The sequence below is a fragment of the Saccopteryx bilineata genome, chromosome 1, assembly GCF_036850765.1.
Source record: "Saccopteryx bilineata isolate mSacBil1 chromosome 1, mSacBil1_pri_phased_curated, whole genome shotgun sequence".
NCBI classification, from domain to species: Eukaryota; Metazoa; Chordata; class Mammalia; order Chiroptera; family Emballonuridae; genus Saccopteryx; species Saccopteryx bilineata.
Window position 1 is genome coordinate 232269627 of NC_089490.1, and position 18418 is coordinate 232288044.

Genomic DNA, 18418 nt, shown 5'->3' on the forward strand with positions numbered 1-18418 from the left:
TTTAAAGCACTATGGGAGGCAGTCCACCATGGAACTCTTGAGCTCCTACATGTCATGCTGAACGTGTCAAAAGCACCTAGTCTTGATCATCTTTTCACCCAGAGCGAGGGCCCTTTCTCAGTCTTGTTTATGCAATGGGAGGTCCTCAGCAGGGACATAACTCCTCCCCGTCTGAGTCACAGATCTGCAGAGCACCAGATTGCCCACTAGACAGAGCAGCGGGTGTGCTGCTTCCTGTGAAGGTGGTGTGCTTCCTACCTACAGGGCTTCTCTCCTGTGGTACATCCGCTCCTGTCCCTTGGTACCACCCCCTGGATCTTAGGCTCGGTGGACTGAAATAGCTGGGCCAACACTCCTACTACGTTGCTGTGAAGAATCTTTGGAGCCAGGGAGCTGTGTCTTTCACCAGCATCGGGAACTCAAGCAGACCAGCTTGTGACGTTAGCTGTCCTCCACACTGTCAGACATACTCATGTAGGGAAAGTTCTGATAAATAATTCCTGCAAGTTGGACCCACACTGTCACTTACATTCTGTGGTCCACACAGTCAGTCACAGGACTATAACCAGCTTAAAAAGGTGGCCAATAGCCTGACCAGGTGGTTGTGCAGTGGGTAGAGTATTGAACTGGGACACGGAGAACCCAGGTTTGAAACCCTGAGGTCTCTGGCTTGACTGTGGGCTCATCTGGTTTGAATAAGGCTCACCAGCTTGAGCCCAAGGTCACTGGCTTGAGCAAGGAGTCCTTCGCTCTGCTGTAGCCTGCCGGTCAAGGCACATATGAGAAAGCTATCAGTGAACAACTAAGGTGCTGCAACAAAGAATTGATGTTTCTCATCTCTCTTTTCCTGTCTGTCTGTCCCTATCTGTCCTTTGTCTCTGTCTCTGTCACAAAAAAAGAAAAATATTAGAAAAAGAAAAAGGTGGCCAATAAAGTTACTTTTTCTTCCTGACAGTCACAAACCCAAATATGAATCAGAGGTTCTGTTAGTACAGAAGTCAGCAAACTGCAGCCCACAGGCCTGAGCTAGCCCACATCTTAATTTGTGAATAAAGTTTTATTGGAACACAGTCGTGCCAATTCTTCTCTGTGTTGTCTACAGTTGCTTTGGTGTTGCAATGGCAGACTTGAGTAGTCGTAACACAGACTATGGAGCCTCCAAGGCTAACAATAAACTACCATCTGTGTGTCTGTGTTATAGGAGCTCTAGCTGGAATTTCAGTCACTACCCCCCAACTATGACTATTCTATGCTGTATTAGACGGTACATGTAAAAAAAAAAAATACCGTTCTACAAGGATATGCTTTACGGCCACCTTTAGCAGGATTGAAACAGTATATCACTTTTTATTTTGGTGGCCCTTTTATTAGCTTTCTACCACTTGATCAGCTGATATCATTAATAATAATTTTTTTATATATAAACTGGAGTTTGCAAGTCCTGTCCCAAGACCTCAATATTTCAAAAAACAGTCTAAGCTTTAGGGAAAAAACCAATTACAGAAATGGCATTAAAAATGCCAAGCACTGGGCAGAGGCAATTCCGGATCAGTTTAAAAAAGTGATTGATGAAACTCTAATCCAAACTGAAGGAACAGTTTCAGGACAAGCTGTGACCATTCCACACACTTCATTAGCTGCTGTAATTAGCCTGGTGTTTCAATTTGTTAGAACTGGTGGGGACAATTTTCCTCAGAATGCAAACATCAAAACAACAACAACAACAACAACAACAAAAAACAGGGGCCCTCAGACTTCAGAAGAGGCTGATGAGAAGCTTTTCTAGCCTCTGTTAACGGAAAGATTAATTATTGCTGATGGGAGGCTGTGCGGTGATTGTCACTGTGTCCATGTGCATTACTTTTAGCATTGGAGGAAAGATATGGGTGACACCACACTGCTCAATCAAGCGGCCTCACGTTAGAGCAGAGTTGCTTTTAATATCTAAGGCATTTTGACTAATTTTTCTTCCTGTTTTTGGGGTCCCATGCTCATACCTATTTATGTAGATCTGAATCTTCAAACGGCCTTGAAGATAGTGAGAAGCTGGATTTATGCACTTTGCCTCAAGACATACTTCCTTCCTTAAGTGTGTAGAGCAGCAAAAGGGTGGTTTCATATATCAATATTTCTATGATTGTGACATCCTTCAAATAAATCTTCCAAGACTACATATGTTTTAACCAATCTAGGAAGCTACATTAATTTCACCTGTATTTGTCAACTGAGCAATGTCATTTTAAACCTGGATTAAGGGGATATACTCTGCTTTTCCACAATATAAATTCATGAAATCTAATTAAAATGGATTGTAGGAAGAAGACTCTTACTTAGTTTCCTTAGAACAAAGTTGTTTCTTTTAGTCCTTTGGCTACAGGATAAACTAATCAATAATATAAACATACAGACAGTGTCACTAAAAATATCACCAAACTCTTCATTTTTAATTGGCTTTATTGTTATTTATGTACACTAAGATAATTATTATTAAGTGAAAACTTTAAGTATATTTTTAAAAACACTCATTTCTTGAACTGACCTGTCACGAGTAAACCGGAAGGAAGAATTCAGTGATGTGTTGAGGGAGAAGCCGTAGCCAAAGAAACCAGTTGTATTTTCTAATCCACTGCACAGCGGGGGAAAAAGTTTTAAAGTGAACAAACATAACAACACCAGAGTAAAATCCTTGTCTGAGTTTCCAGAGGGGAATTTTCTACAGATTTCGTCAAAATCAAGTCCTTTTTTTATGTCAAACAACTGGGCAAATAATATCAGCTAGAGCTCCACTGGCCAACGGAAGTACAATGTGGTATCCCTAGGTAATTCTAATTTTCTAGTAGTCATTAGAAATAGTAATGAGAAATAGGCGAAATTAATTGTAAGGTAATAAAATATTTTAAACCAATAAGCCTAATTTATTGCCAGTGTAGTGTCATTAATAAAAAATGTGTGTATGTTTCTTTATTCTTTGTACTAAGTCTGCTGAACTGAGCGTGTATTTCATACCACACATCTCAGCTCATACATATCACATCGCAGGTGCTCAAGAGCTACACAGCTATCATACCAACAGCAAACACAACTGTAGAGAATGCTGAGCTCTCTTTCTCAGGGAGTAGCTTTTCTGCCACTTGATGGACAGCAATTCTGGAATTCTACGGTGATGCACACACAACAAGAGGATCAATGGGAACAGAGGCAAAGCAGCTGAACCCACTGGTTACCATCAAGAGTAAAATTCCTTCTCTCCTAATGAATGGACGCTGTTGAAATGCAAATAATTTTAAGAATCCCAACAATCAGTGAAGATAAGACTTGATCAGAGCTGAATTCAGCCAGCAGGCAACTGTATGGTCACATTGATTACTGACTTGTGGAAATGATTTCACTGTTTTCATCTCTCAGTAAATAACTGCTAACCTAAGCATCACCTCTAATACCGCCCACATTCCAGCAGTTAAGACAGCTGTTATATGTCCCTGCAGGAAGCCCCAGGATTATTGTCTGTGCTGGCTGTTCAGTACCTGTGAGGCATAGTTAGCTAATAATTTCAATACTAAGAATGCCTATAATATACACATAATTAGCTTGGCATATTGACCAGAGTTAATTATCTGGTAAATCTGGTTAATTCCACCATGTTGATTTTGATCTTCACATCAAATTGTTTTTTCTTAAAAATCTCAAGAAACATACTCAGAACCAAAATGTCTAAATTTAGTCAGTTTAAACAGCCATACAAAAGGTATATAGAATCTATTCTGACTAGAGTCTGCCAAGCCATGGGCTATTTAAAAATACTCAAGATTATTTCTCCTTGGGTGAGATTTTACCTCCATAATTCTACATCTCTGCTATTTATCCTTAATTTATATTTCAAACAGTGGAGGATATACCCAAAATAACTCTTATAGTTCTACATAATATTCAAAACTGTGTTGAATCATTTATCTTAATATTATAACAAAAAGGGAAATCTCTAGACTTAGATTATGAGGTAGCACAGAAAATAACTTCTTGGGCAGTGAAGATTTCACCATTAAAAACATAGGATAAATACTGAAGTTGATTAGTGACTTAGAACAGAAAAACAGAAAAAATCCTTTATTCTGTCCCAAATACTTGGTATTTTCTAGCATATTATAGAATAAATGACAGAGCCCACAGTTTCCTTCAGCATGTCCCAGAATGTAATGAGAGCAGCCAACTCATGGATTTGGTCTGGTACGTCCCTCCCAACATCATGATTGAGAAATTCTTATTGGAAACAGTATAGGCTGCTTTCCTAGCTTTAACATGTTTAAAAGTTCTTTTGTTGAGTGTAACTTCAATTGGAAGAGAAATCTCCAAACTTCACGACTAGGAAGAAAATCTGCAATCTTCGGAAACACATCCGGTTTCATTGTTGGATAAAAAACATTGCACATGCCATCTTGATCCTTTCTTCTTAAATTATCATGAGCCACTGCCAAAGATGCTGCCCCAAAGTCCTGAATATAGGGGCATGCATCCTCCTGTAGGGTAGTCAGTCTCAGAGCCAGAGCCCTTGCAGAGAATTATTAAAAATGAGAGTAGAGCTCTAGGCTGATAGATCAGTTGGTTAGAGCATGAACCAATATGAAAAGGTTGCCAGTTTGACCCCCCATCAAGGCACATACAGAAACAGATTGATGTTTCTGTCTGTCTGTCTCTTCTTTCCTCTCTTTCTGAAATCAATAAATATATTTTTTTTAAATTTAAAAGAAGAAAAGAAGAGTAGAATATGAACTGAAAAATTCTAGAGATAAAGAGCCAACTTTACATAGAAGTTTCAAAATACTTGGGAGAAATGTGAACCATGGTTAGAACAATCCAATAAGGAGTTCATTCATAGATTGGATTACTTAGATAATGTTATTATTATTATTCGATGCACTGTAGCAATATTATGCATGGTGCTGCAAAGTCATGAATCCTTTTGAACAAGCTCTTAACTCTGGAAAATAAGATTAGAGGAAGATAATTAATCCAACTGCCGAACTCTGGAGGAAGTGCTTTTGCAGGATGAAGTGGACAATGACTATTTGTTTATTTCTGTAGAGAGAAATCTCTGAGCACTCAGAGACATTACAAATCCCTTCAGAAGTTCACTTCTGCCTCAATGTCCCTAATATGACACATGGATTTATAACTCTCCACTGTCACAGACTGTATCAATAGACAGAGAGGGACAAACAGGAAGGGAGATGAGAAGCATCAATTTTTCACTGTGGCACCTTAATTGTTCAATGATTGCTTTCTTATATGTGCTTTGACTGGGGGCTCCACTTGAGCCAGTGACCCCTTGCTCAAGCCAGCGACCTTGGGTTTAAGCCAGTGACTTTGGGCTCAAGCCAGCAACCTTGGGGTTTTGAACCTGGGTCCTCTGTGTCCCAGGCTGCCGCTCTATCCACTGCACCACCACCTGGTCAGGCGCAAGTTTTGGAGTTCTGATTCCATTTGACACTACATACCTTGGTAAATTATTATTTTTAACATTTGTTGACATTTGAGCAAAAAGTTTGAACCAAAATAAAAAAAATCAAATTACTGTCAAATGTAGGTATATGGCCATATTAAAGGGCTATCTCAACATTTCAACTTCTTGCTCAAGTGCAACCATACTAGTGTTTTCCCTGAAATTTATTTTTATATAGTTTCTTTATTTGCAAAATTTGGATTCATGCTCACATTTTTCTAAAGCAGACACTTGAGAGTAATAATTGTACACAAAGACCTTAAAAATATTATTATATTTACTCCCAAATAAAATTAGTTTCCAATAAAATAAAACTTATGGCATACAAATGTTGTTTTGCATTTGTATATTTGCACTTTTTTTCTGGAGAGATTCATAGCTTCAATTAAATTATCTAAAGAGTTAGATGTCAAAAAACGGTAATGTTTGGGTGTAAAAAGAAATAAGTATATATGTTAACTAAAAATACATCTGATAGATCTTATCATCTTTCTTTTTTCTGGGATATTTTTAGAATTTTTATTGTACTTTAAATTTAAGTCATACTAGCCACGAGTATGGAAACTTACTTTGAAAACTGAGTATACGTTTTATGTATCATGTTTTGTACTTCCTTTATTATGCTATTAGAACTAGAAAGTATATTCATACTTTCTGATTAGTTGGCTTCACCCCATGGACATTATTTATGTATATTAAATGTCACCACTAAAATGACAGATGATTTCTGCATTCAATTAGAAAAACAATATGCAGTGTTTCACAAACCATTTAGAGACAAAGTAAGCAAAGCTTCAGCTCCAAACGGTAGTTTCAAATGCCACTGATTTCTTTTAAGATATAACATTTTGAAGAAAACGTTTTAACCATTTTTAATGGTTTATAGGCTTTAGTAACATAAATAAGCTTTACTGAATAGGTTGAAAAATAAAATAGAAGTAACTTTCTTAAACATATACACAACATAAAAGTGAAGGAAAAATGTATATGGCAAGTCCTATTTGTCTCTCATGATTGCTATAATAAATGTCATCCAGACACATGGCATTAGGTTGGGGAGCTACAAAGAAATTTGGACAGACATGCTGTCTTCCCAGGCTTCTAATGACAAATCATTAAATTCATAATGAAACATACTCAAAAAAAATGTAGTGGAAATAATAAAACACTAAATGAATGCTCAGAAATTATATTTTTATGTACCCCCCAAAAAATTAATTTTGGACCGGGGTGTAATTTTTATATCAGCATTTAATTTTGTAAAGTATGAAACTTGCCAGCCAGCCAGATAGACCTTCCTTTGGGAGGACGGATAGCATTAGAAAAAGGCTTCCAAAAAAAGGAGACGGAGGTGGGGGAGGGGGGTTGGGTCTGTCTCCTTGTATTATGCAAGTGAGTGAAGTGTGTGGACATGGACAGGGGAAATTTGGAAGACACTAGGTGAAGGCGAAGAGACAAGTTTTGTACTGAGCATAATCAGTGTGAGCCATCTCTGGAACAAGCAAAGAAATCAATTGAAAGAGTAATACAGCAAACCCCCTCCCCAACACTGCTTACAGGCAAGTTACATGATTAAATGAGGAAGGTAGGCAAAGCAAGACATTTATAATACAACAGACAAATGACAATGCATTGCTAGTTAGACAGCATAATAAGTACCATCTAATTTTCTCTTTAAAATCCATTTATTCTTCAAAGCCCTAGATCATCATCAAGGGACTGCATTTTTCAACTGAGGAATTACAGAGGAGGAAAATTAGATTTTATTAAATATTCCAATTGTGGTGAGCAAACTCTTTGCAAATAGCTCTTGGAAGAGATTTAATAAGAAAGTAAGGTCAATATTTGTATTCTTACAGCCAACACTGTGAAATAGTTTGACTACTTTTGTGTCTTTAAAATATCTAGTCAGTATTCTTAAAGTCAGTTGCTGCCTAGACCATCAAGTTATCGCTTTTTAAGTATCTGATATTTCATATTTGTTAAACTTTTTAACAGGCTAGCAGATTTTTTTTTTCCTATAGTTTATAACCTTCTAACAGCCGCATGAAAAATAACTTGTAAATTAATCAGAGTTAACAGCATGATTATCAATCTGTCATTTACATAACAAAAGTTACAAACTAGCATTCCTGAAATCAGGCTGGTGATAGGGCTTCTAGCATCCTTTTAGGATGAATATAAATGTTTAGTTAAATAATTCTGTGAAGTACCTGTATATCTTTACGAGAAGAGATATTGTATTTGGGCATAATTTGGAAAATATTTAGTTAAGTACATTAAAATATAGGAAATCCACAATATTAATTTTCATAATGGAACAATTTCTTCAAATGAATTTTCAAGCAGGAAGTCCAGCATGTGAGACAGGTGAGTGGAGTTCTGAGAACATCCTGGGACACAATAAAGAAAGCGGTATGAAGTAATAGGGTGATGTCAAAATAAGTGTTTGACTTGTCATTTATTTTTATGGTCTGTGTCTCTACCAGCTTCCTTTGCCTTTTTGTAAGAGTTTCAAAAAGTTTGAAGCACCAACCTGGAAATTTACTAACAATAATTTTTAAAATATTTTTTTACAGTCTGACATAAAATCAACTGAACAATATAAAAAGACATAAAATGTTATCTATAAATTAAAGTTGGACTCGACAGCAAGCTTTCCCATATTTGCTCTGGAAGAAATTAGGCATATTTAAATTTCAATCTTTAGTTTTTATAATATGACACAAACTGTACTATGGGAAATAAATTTAAATTAATAAAAAGCAAATTAATCTTTTAATCATCTTTGGATTTGGTCCATCTATTAACATGATTCTATTACTACTTTCTAAATAACTTTTATTATAATGTTAATATATGAAAATGGAGCTAATAATAGACAAATTTTAAATGATAGAGCTTTAGAGATTTAGGATATCATTATTTTATAAGTGATCAAAATTTTAAACTGGCTTATCATGCCTTATAAAAGTACATTCCATTGTGTTTGCTCATCATTCAAATGTAATATTTCAGATTCAAATGTAAATTGAGCCCTTAGATTAACAGTTATAGACTGAGCTGGTCTGATCTAATCTACTGAAATCTTGGACACATCAATGCACATATTCTTTTTATTTATAAGTTAAAATTCAAACTCTTTTGAAGCCACTTTCTATTTTGAGAGGGAAAGAAAGTGAGAGAGGGAGGGAGAGAGAAGCATCAACTCATTCCATTTTTAGTTGTGCTATTGATTGCTTCTCATATGTGCCCTGACTACGGCTTGCACTGGTGACCCTGTGGGTCGAGTCCTGATCAGGGCTCAACCTGGTGACCTTGAGATTGAGCCAGTGATCCCAGGATCAAGGTGGCAACCTTGGAATCTGTGACCCCAGGCTTGAGCCAGAGACCCTGGGCTCAAGCCTGCAAACCCGGGCTCAAACTGGTGACCTTGGAGCTTGGCAGTGGTACTCTATCCACTGCATCCCAGGCCAGGGCTCAAAGCCACTTTTAAAATTATAATTGAAAGTTACTCTATGGGGTAATTAATCTATCAGAATCAAGACAGTGATTACAAAGCAGAGGTCGTGTAAACATCCACTTCTCAACATTACAAATTTAAACTATTCTGTAGGTTAGATATTATTTCAACAAACAATATAACAGTAGTTGGCTCTGTCCAATTTTCTAAAGTGCATAATAAACTAGATAGAAGATATATAAATATTACATGCAAATACAAATGCATCTATAGATTTATAATATAAATTATATAAGCTTATACTTTTCCTGACACCTACTGACCTCAAGAAGTCTGACACAAGGGTGATAAAAGGGAGGAAATCAAAGAATTCCAGTTCCTGATGTATTGTGAGAGAGAAGAAAAATGCCCTAAAATTGAATAGTTGATTATTGTGGGCCATCCTCACAAGCAAAATATTTTCCCTTATTATACCTAATTATTTAATTATTTACATTTACTAATGAAATGAAACAACACAAAACAAATGCCTGTAAGGGGCTGTTTCTCAGCAAGTGGGTAATCATCAATCAACACGCACTGAAGGAGTCTTAAAATTCTATGAAGCTGGTCTGTTTAAACAGAAAGGCATATTTTACCCCAATCAATGCATAAAAGCAAAATCACCCCTAACTCGTCTCTGTACAGTTGAGCCGTAATGATCCCCACACACTGCATGGGCACATCCATTATGATAATCATAATCACGGTCATTAAGCTGAATGTTCATTATTATCAGGGTTCTGGTGACAGCAGATTCAATCACTAGGTGCAGTGGGCACGCAGTCACAGTCCCACCCAAGTTTCTCAGACAGCGATGTGCCACATTAAACCTCTGATATGTTCCACATCCCACTCCATTCCAAAGGCCGTAGACGGTAAAGGTCAACTTTATGTTCTGTGCAATATGCTTAGGTTCCCTAAATTAATTCTTAGGAGTACAAGATATTTTTATGCTTTGCAGCTTATCAGATCCTGTTTAGAATCAAAATGCACATGAAAATAACATAAGAAAAGGGCTGGTCTTGGGACCACAGGCCTACAATAAGGCCAGTGGGGAAAAGCTCTGTCAACACAAACCATCCTAAAAGTCTATTCCTGAATTTTGCAAATGAGGAAAAACATAAATGGTTCCATTAAAGTCAGTTGTCGGAAGTTGACTGTGAAAATGAATTCCAATCATGATAAAGGGCTTAGACTATCATTTCTGCTTTGGTTAATCTGAACACATTAGCCAGTGCTAATGATCCATGCCATTGGTCATAGGGTAACCGAGTCACAAAACATAGGAACACAACACTAAAAAAACAAACAGACAAGAGAAAATACACAAACCCTTAAGACAAATCTCTTAGCAACATAGCTCAGTAGCACCATCTTTCCATAAAATAGCTATAAATAACTATGTGACCATGGAGGTATTAACTGTAATAGGATATTTATATTTGCTGCAATCAGTGTCTATTTTCAGCTTTTTAAAAGGGACATCATTTTTTTAAAATGTTGTATTAACTCACCTTGCCGCAGATCCATTTCTCAGGATTTTCGTCTCTGAAATGTTTACATCCATAAGAATTGGAACCATACTTGGTTGACAAATGCAGTGAAGGAGTATACTTCTTGTTCTTATGGAAAGAAGAGAATGGCAGAAACCTGAAAGAACATCAAAGTACTGTTCTTAACTTGGTTTCTAGAGACACTGATGAAAACAATACAAATTTTGAGAAGTCAAGTACAGTGAGAATGATCCATGGCTTGGGTTCTGAACACCTGAGGTCCACTCGGACCCCTGCCACTGGCCATCACTGCTGCTAACGTCTGTAAACCCCCCTTTCCTACTCTTCAGGTGCAGATGCTAAAACTCCACAAGAGAGTTCTGAGTCTCAAATATTTCATAAATACAAAGTTCACTGATAAATTTATTAATGATACCAAACGACCGCAAATTCATCATGTAAGCACACATGTTCTTAATTTTAAAACAGTGCCGAAATGAAAAGGATGACCAGGACAGACAATTCTCATTGAAATGGGTTTTCTTTGGACCTTAATGTATGCCAATGAATGGAGGCTGTCTGGGTAGCAGCTGTGAACAACGGGGCTTCCAGTCGGCCAGCCCTGTACTAACACCTCAGCTTCGTCCTTGCCAGCTGCGTTCTCTTGTGCAAGACACTCAATCTAGATGTGACTTCACTTCCCCTGGAGTTGTTGTAAGGAATGAACAACTTGATATGTGTAAAGATTAACACAGAGGATAAGACAGGGTAGGTGTCCGATAGATAACAGGTGTGCTAAAAGTTGAAGCAAAAGCAGAGGTAGCTTGTTGATGTAGCTCCCCTCACTGCCATCATACTTTTGTGTACTGTTACAATCAACACCCATATAAGCTGTTAACACCCATATAAGCTCATAGAACACCTACCACTGGGATCTACTTTGAGTATAACCCAGTTAATTACTTACACACCTCATCAAAAACACTTGGTAAATAAGAATAAAAGTTATAAATCCACAAGAACAAAGAGGAGAAAAGAGGAGAAACAGCAAATGAAAATACCAATAAATATCTCTTGGGTGGAAAGCATAGAGGAAATTCAAGAACTGAAGTCTAATGCCAGGAAAGGGAGAGGCCACCGAGAACTATGGGGCCATTCGTCCGGCAGAACCCTGAAAAACTTGGGAGTGAGGCTTCAGGTAGCACAGAGGGCGAGAGAAAGGGATAAAGCCAAAGGCAGATGAAAATTCTATGCGAGGAGCGATACATCCCCCAGGTCCCCGCGCCACCCAGGTGGCCTTAAGGAAAGCCAGTTCTTCGAAAACTTGACCGTGGAGAGCCTGGATCTCTGGGAGAGTAGAGGTGTGCAACACTCTACAGTGGGATATGAACTACAACTCACATCTGCCGATGAACTGTTCCTTGCTCATCTTTCTGAGTGAACTGGCTGTTGGACTAACCGACTTCAGAAGACCGAGGAGTCTTCTCAGAAGACACTGAGATGCCCAGAGAGATACAACTTAAAATACCAACATCAGAAGGTTTCTTAATTGAAAGGTTACACTGTGGTGCAATGAACTCTCTCACACAAACACAGTTTCTGGTCTGATTTTTAGACTTTCCAATTGTGTAAAAAGAAAAAATGCAAATCCAAACATAGAAGATAACTCACAGGAAACAGATCTAATGCAGGAAACAGGAGTAAACTTCAGGAGTTTTTAATTAATGTGATGAAAACAGGTACGGTACCAATGAAATTAGAGCTAGGTGATGTTTTAAATAAAAGGAATGTTTAGAGAAAGCAAGCAAGCAATGAGACACAAGAGCATGTCCATGTCTTTTTGCCTAGGATAGAAGCAGAAGAAATAGCAAACCAGAGTGAGCTTGTTCTAAACTGTAGAGCAGAATTCGTGTAATCCAACACTTGCTAATGTGGGAACTGCTCCTCCATCTGCCCTTAGAGTCTCAACAGCCAGAGCACATGGAGGTATGGCAAGAGACAACGCCAACATTCCTCCAGGGAGAGTCACCTGCCTTCCTCTCTAACCACTGGAACTGCTAGTGTCGTGTGAATAAACATCACAGGAATCATTTTTTAAACCTCAGGGTTATGCAGGTAAACTGTGTTAATGCCTTAACATAAAAGCATCTCCCAGAAATCTATGCTGAACCTTCTCCCTCTAGAGTTCCTCTCCAGGAGATGATTTCACTGGAGAGGTTTTCATCTTTATCACTATATCTAATGTCCTTCTTTAATTCGAGACTAGTATTTGCAACTGCTCACTCGGAATCTCTATCCAGATCTACAAAACAACCCCAAATAGAGCTGCCCCCAAATTAAACTCAACAACAACAAGAAATCTGTATGTTTTACAAACTGACTCAAAGTCAACTGGCAAACCTTTTGTTAACATGTTAGGCATTGTATTAGCAAGAGTGCTTAGAACAGTGGCTCTCAAAGTGTGCGCCAGGGCACACTGGTGCACCCTAGAAGATTTCCAGGTGCGCCCTTTGGTATTCCAGAGAAATATGTGCCTGTTGGGGACCAAAAAACCAACAGGGCTTTGGGAGTTTAGATTTTTGGGGGACATAGGTGTAGGGAATTGGCTGTAAGCTGACAGTCTGCCCAACCCCCCATCTCACTTGCCTGATTAGGTTGCAAAAGGCTGTTAAGCTGTGGTGTTGGATTGTTTACACTACCCCCCATGTTCCCCGGAAAGACTGGAGGCAAGTTTCTTCTATCCTTTGTTTGGTGTCAAGTTAAGATGATATGTATGGTGGGGGTTTTCTGCACTCAACACAATTAAGAGTAAAAAGAGATGAATTCTTGCCCAAACATTGAAGAAATTGCTAGGACACACCAGGCTCATGTTTCTCATAAACACAAGAATGAAAAAACTTAACATATTCATGCCTGGACCTGCCAAATTTACTAAATCTTATTAAGAATGTATCTATCTATCTATCTATCTATCTAAAGATAACTTTTTTGTTGCTTTATTTTTTAACTCCTCTTTTTTACGAATTCTAAAATGTATAACTCAAAAATTGTAACATAAAAATGTTTTTTAATGTCAGAATAAATTTAATTTTGTCATATTTATTTAAATTATCATAAAAGAACATATTTCTCAGAAATTTGTATATAATGTGCCTACAATTATTTGTAGAATTTTAAATGCTCCCCAACTTCAAAAAGTTTGAGAACCACTGGCTTAGGATATGATCAAGTGTAATGAAAAAGACTGAAAGTGTCTTTTTATGACTTGTCCAACGGTGTACACTAAAAGCATATGTCATATTCTCGGGTACCTCCCCTAGAAGTATTCCAAATTGTCCATTATGTTGATGTTATCAGTCTTAAAGTGCTTTAGACTCAGAGGTCTACAACCATGGAATTCCAGCCTTTTGTGGTCATGTGTTTAAAAATAAATTAAAAAAAAACATTTTATTTTCAAGAAAACAGGGGACAAGAAGAGAGCACAGTCTTCGCTGTACAGCCAGAGAATGAAGGGTTGTTTTGTAGACAAATTCTGAAACTTCTTAATTATCCACAGGCTAATTATCGGCATCCCCAAATTCTGAAATTTCTTAATTATCCACAGGCTTATTATCGGCATCCCCAGTGTCATAAAGCACCAGAACTTCATTATAAACATTAAGCTGGAAAAAATGAAGGCAGCACTTTGTAAATGTCCACTGGAAATTAGCTGGGAGAGGCCGAGGATCCCGGGATCAAAAGGCGGTAATCACGCTTAAGCGTGCCCTGGAGCACCCGCATGTACTACCCGATTTGCACAGTAACTGCCTCCCTCGTTAGTTACTGCTTGTTTAGAGGGTTCTGTGTTAATGGGGTTAGCTAATACACTATTTTAACTTAAAAAGGCTCTGCTGATTAATAAATGATGCACACTGTGCCGGTAATTAAAATAAATGGAAGAGTTACAAATAAAAGTTGAATTGTTAAGAAAACATTCCCTGAAAATATATGATAATCCCTATTTATCATAATACAGTAACAGTTCAGAATGTATGCAAATTGCAAAGGTCTGAAAGTGTTCGCAAACACCACAGAAGTCAAAAACAAGTTTTGCGATGTGTCGGATTTGATAAACGGAACCAGACCTCATCTGTATACACCACATTTATTTTCAAACACCCTTTTAAAAAACTATTATTGAAGATCTAGTTTCTTAACTTTTCCTATGGCACTTTCTATGAAATGATACTGAAACTTCATTGGAAAAATATTTAAGAGGTTTTAAAACTGAGTAATCTACTATTTTTCAAGGCATCTGAGTTAGACAGTGAATATGATGGAAATGAAGGCAGATATATAAGATTCCTGGCTACTGAATGTCTCTCATCTGTGCCACAAATGGGGGAGCTCAAGAGATTGAGTTCTAGTTCTACGTGGCCACTGATATTACAGGGCATCTCTCATTTCTCCTACCCCAAATAATGAAGGCTGGCAGAATTCATGACCCAAATAATGCCACTTTGGCAAAGCATTATTCTAAGCTAAAGGAAGTTGAAAACAACAGGTGTAAGGAAAGGGATCTGGCCTGGCCTGTCTTCCCTCGTCCCCTACAAATCCAAAGCTAATACTCCCTATGGCAGACACCTTCCCCAGATCAGGAGAGTTCTGTACAAACAGACCTTGTTGAACAACTTCTATCATCCTTCAGTTTGTTTTCCCCATGCATTTTAGCCACTTTCCCACAATAGCTTCTCTTCCTTCAACCTGATATAGTGGCACTAAGGTTTGCCGCTTCTTGGGGTGGTCATTCCTTATCAGGGTGCCTGCGTCCCATGAAACTTAAACTAATGTGTGTGTTTTCCTCCTGTTAATCTCATGGCAATTTAATTCCCAGGCCCATCCAAGCATCCTGAGAGGGCAGAGGTAAAGTCTGGCCTCTCCTATAAGGACTATCATAACATGAACATCTTTTACTTTTTATTTTATTTTATTTTAATTTATTTTTTTTATTTTCTTAAGCTGGAAACGGGGAGAGACAGTCAGACAGGCTCCTGCATGCGCCCGACCAGGATCCACCCGGCACGCCCACCAGGGGCGATGCTCTGCCCCCCCGGGGGGGGGGGGTGCTCTGCCCCTCCGGGGCGTCGCTCTGCCGCGACCAGAGCCACTCTAGCGCCTGGGGCAGAGGCCAAGGAGCCATCCCCAGTGCCCGGGCCATCCTTGCTCCAATGGAGCCTCGGCTGCGGGAGGGGAAGAGAGAGACAGAGAGGAAGGAGGGGGGGTGGAGAAGCAAATGGGCGCTTCTCCTATGTGCCCTGGCCGGGAATTGAACTGGGGTCCCCCGCACGCCAGGCTGACGCTCTACCGCTGAGCCAACCGGCCAGGGCATCTTTTACTTTTTAAAAAGATGTAGAGACAACTATGGAGCTGTCTGTACTGAGGTTCCTACAAAAGCCTAAACAAGTAGAAAATAGGACATTAGCACAGTACGATTTAATTACAAACTTCTCTTCATAGGAAAGTCCAAGCCAGAATCACATATATTCTTTTTATCTCTTCAATGGCCATTTCCTAAACCTGCAGAAGAAACTTGAATCCTTAGGGATCCAAAGATTTCCCACAAGCTTAGCTCGGGTTTATATAATCTAAATACGAAAAGTGGATCTAACAGAGTACCTTTTTTTTTTTTTTTTTTTTTTTTTTTTTTTGTATTTTTCTGAAGTTGGAAACAGGGAGGCAGTCAGACAGACTCCCACATGTGCCTGACCGGGATCCACCCGGCATGCCCACCAGGGGGCGACACCCTGCCCATCTGAGGTTTTGCTCTGTTGCAACCAGAGCCACTCTAGCGCCTGAGGCAGAGGCCATAGAGCCATCCTCAGCGCCCGGGCCAACTTTGCTCCAATGGAGCCTTGGCTGCCGGAGGGGAAGACAGAGACAGAGAGGAAGGAGAGGGGGAGGGGTGGAGAAGCAGATGGGCACTTCTCCTGTGTGCCCTGGCCGGGAATCCAACCTGGGACTCCTGCACGCCAGGCTGATGCTCTTCCACTGAGTCAACAGAGTACCTTCTTGAATGAGAATTAGTTTTCTATTGCTGCTACAACTAATTGCCCCAAACTTAGAGGCTTAGAAAATACAAATTTACCTTCGCATTCTGGAGCCCAGGGGTCTAGGATGGGTCTCGCTGGGCTACGCGCAGGCTTTGGCAGGGCTGTTTTCCTTCTGCAAGCTCTGCGTGGTGGCCAGCACTCTCGAGTTGTAGCCTGCTCCTCCACCTTCACATCTAGCCAAGATGAGCTGTCCTCATGTCATATCACTCTGACCTTTTATGTGTTCAAGTACCATTCTGTCTCTCCCTTCCACTTTTAAGGACCCTTGTGATTATATTGGGCCCGCCCAGATAATCCAGGGTAACCTCCCCATTTCTAAATCCTCAATTCCACCTGCAGTCGTGTAAGTTAACACAGTCACAGGTTTCTGGGATTGGATGTGAATTCTGTGGTGGTGGTGGCAGGTGGTGGAGGGCTTTATTCTGCCTTTGGGGACACAAACTGGCACTGACTTCTACTATAATGCCCTGAACCTGCTCCTTTCTGGAAAGGGTTGTAGTCTGCATAATTACAGTCTCTTGCATCAAACCAGATGTGCACACGGCACCTGCGCACCTCAGCCTACGCAGCCTGATTCATGATCGCCGGTTCTTTTCCTCTTCTGACATCTTGATGGGTAAATTAAACACTGACACTGATGGCTCTGGAGCCATTGGGGGCCTCCATGTCTTCCACCTCAGAGCAGTAATGACCTCCTTCCCCACTTCATAGAGGCCACTTGCGGCGTCCCAGTTTACCTCTTGAAATATTCCTTAAAATAGTCTCCGGAAGGCCCTAACATTACCTCTGACCACATACACATTATCTCTGACTCCCATAAAGAGAAAGTAGAGCCTTTTTTTTTAAGTAAAGGAACAATGTATCCATATACAATTGTATATGCAAACAACAATGCCTGGGTGAGAGGTAATTAACAGCAGGTGCCTCTGGAAAACAGAAGGGGAATGTCCCACTTAATGATGTGTCAGGTTATTACATTACGTATATGTTGCTATTTCCATTTTTCAAAAAGTACCATATTTCCCCATGTATAAGACACACACTTTTTCAAAAAAGTTGGGGTCCAAAAACTGGGTGCATTTTATACCGTGGTTGTAGATTTTTTTACTTGCATTTCCCGCTTTTTCATGCTTGAAGACAGTGATTCATCATCAGACAGATGAGGACAAACTAATGGATGGGAGTTCTGACAGTGATGAGGCGTTGTATAAATTTTATGATGAAAAAAACTTGAGTTCAATAACTTTATGCAATACATTTTTTTTTCAAAATCTGGGCCCCAAATTAAAGTGCGTCTTATACATGGGAGCATCTTATACATGGGGAAATACGGTAAGTAAGCGTTACATCTTTAGTTGCTAAATTTTCAGTTTTTGACCCTGATTGGGCAGATGGCATATAGCAGGTAGGGGACATGCTCTAAAGGGGAATGAGAGCATCCCAGGGCATCCAGAGCACAGATTTCTGCAGAACATGGCACTAGGTAAGTGCGAGAAGGAAGCCTGGCTCACAGCCCGGATGGCTGGTGTCCTACCCCAGGAATTAAGGTTTATCCTGGAGTTGATTAAAAAGCATTTGGCTGAATAACCGCTTGCTTACATTTCTCTAGTGTTGCTATGGTAAAGGGCTGAATGGGGGTAAGATGGGCAGATCCAGCAGGCTTTTTATAGCAATCAAAAGCAGAGACTGGAAGTGCCTGAGTTCGAATGGTAGTAGACAGGGAATCAGGTGCCGAATTGGAGAGATCCTTACAAAGTGGGAAGGACAGGATGGGAGGACCCACACAGTGCTGGAGAAGGACAGCAGGGACACTCACAAGTCCCTGCTCTGGGCA

The 18418-nt window shown here is 39.4% G+C and overlaps 1 protein-coding gene across 1 annotated transcript in view; it reads right to left on the reverse strand.

The window, feature by feature from the left end:
• The window catches only part of SPATA17 (spermatogenesis associated 17), a 106339-nt gene that overhangs the window by 13674 nt on the left and 74247 nt on the right, over positions 1-18418 (reverse strand). Inside the window, exon 9 of the mRNA XM_066253512.1 lies at positions 10517-10652. Within this exon, the coding sequence (XP_066109609.1) occupies positions 10517-10652 (136 nt within the window). The remainder of the gene's footprint in view (positions 1-10516; positions 10653-18418) is intronic.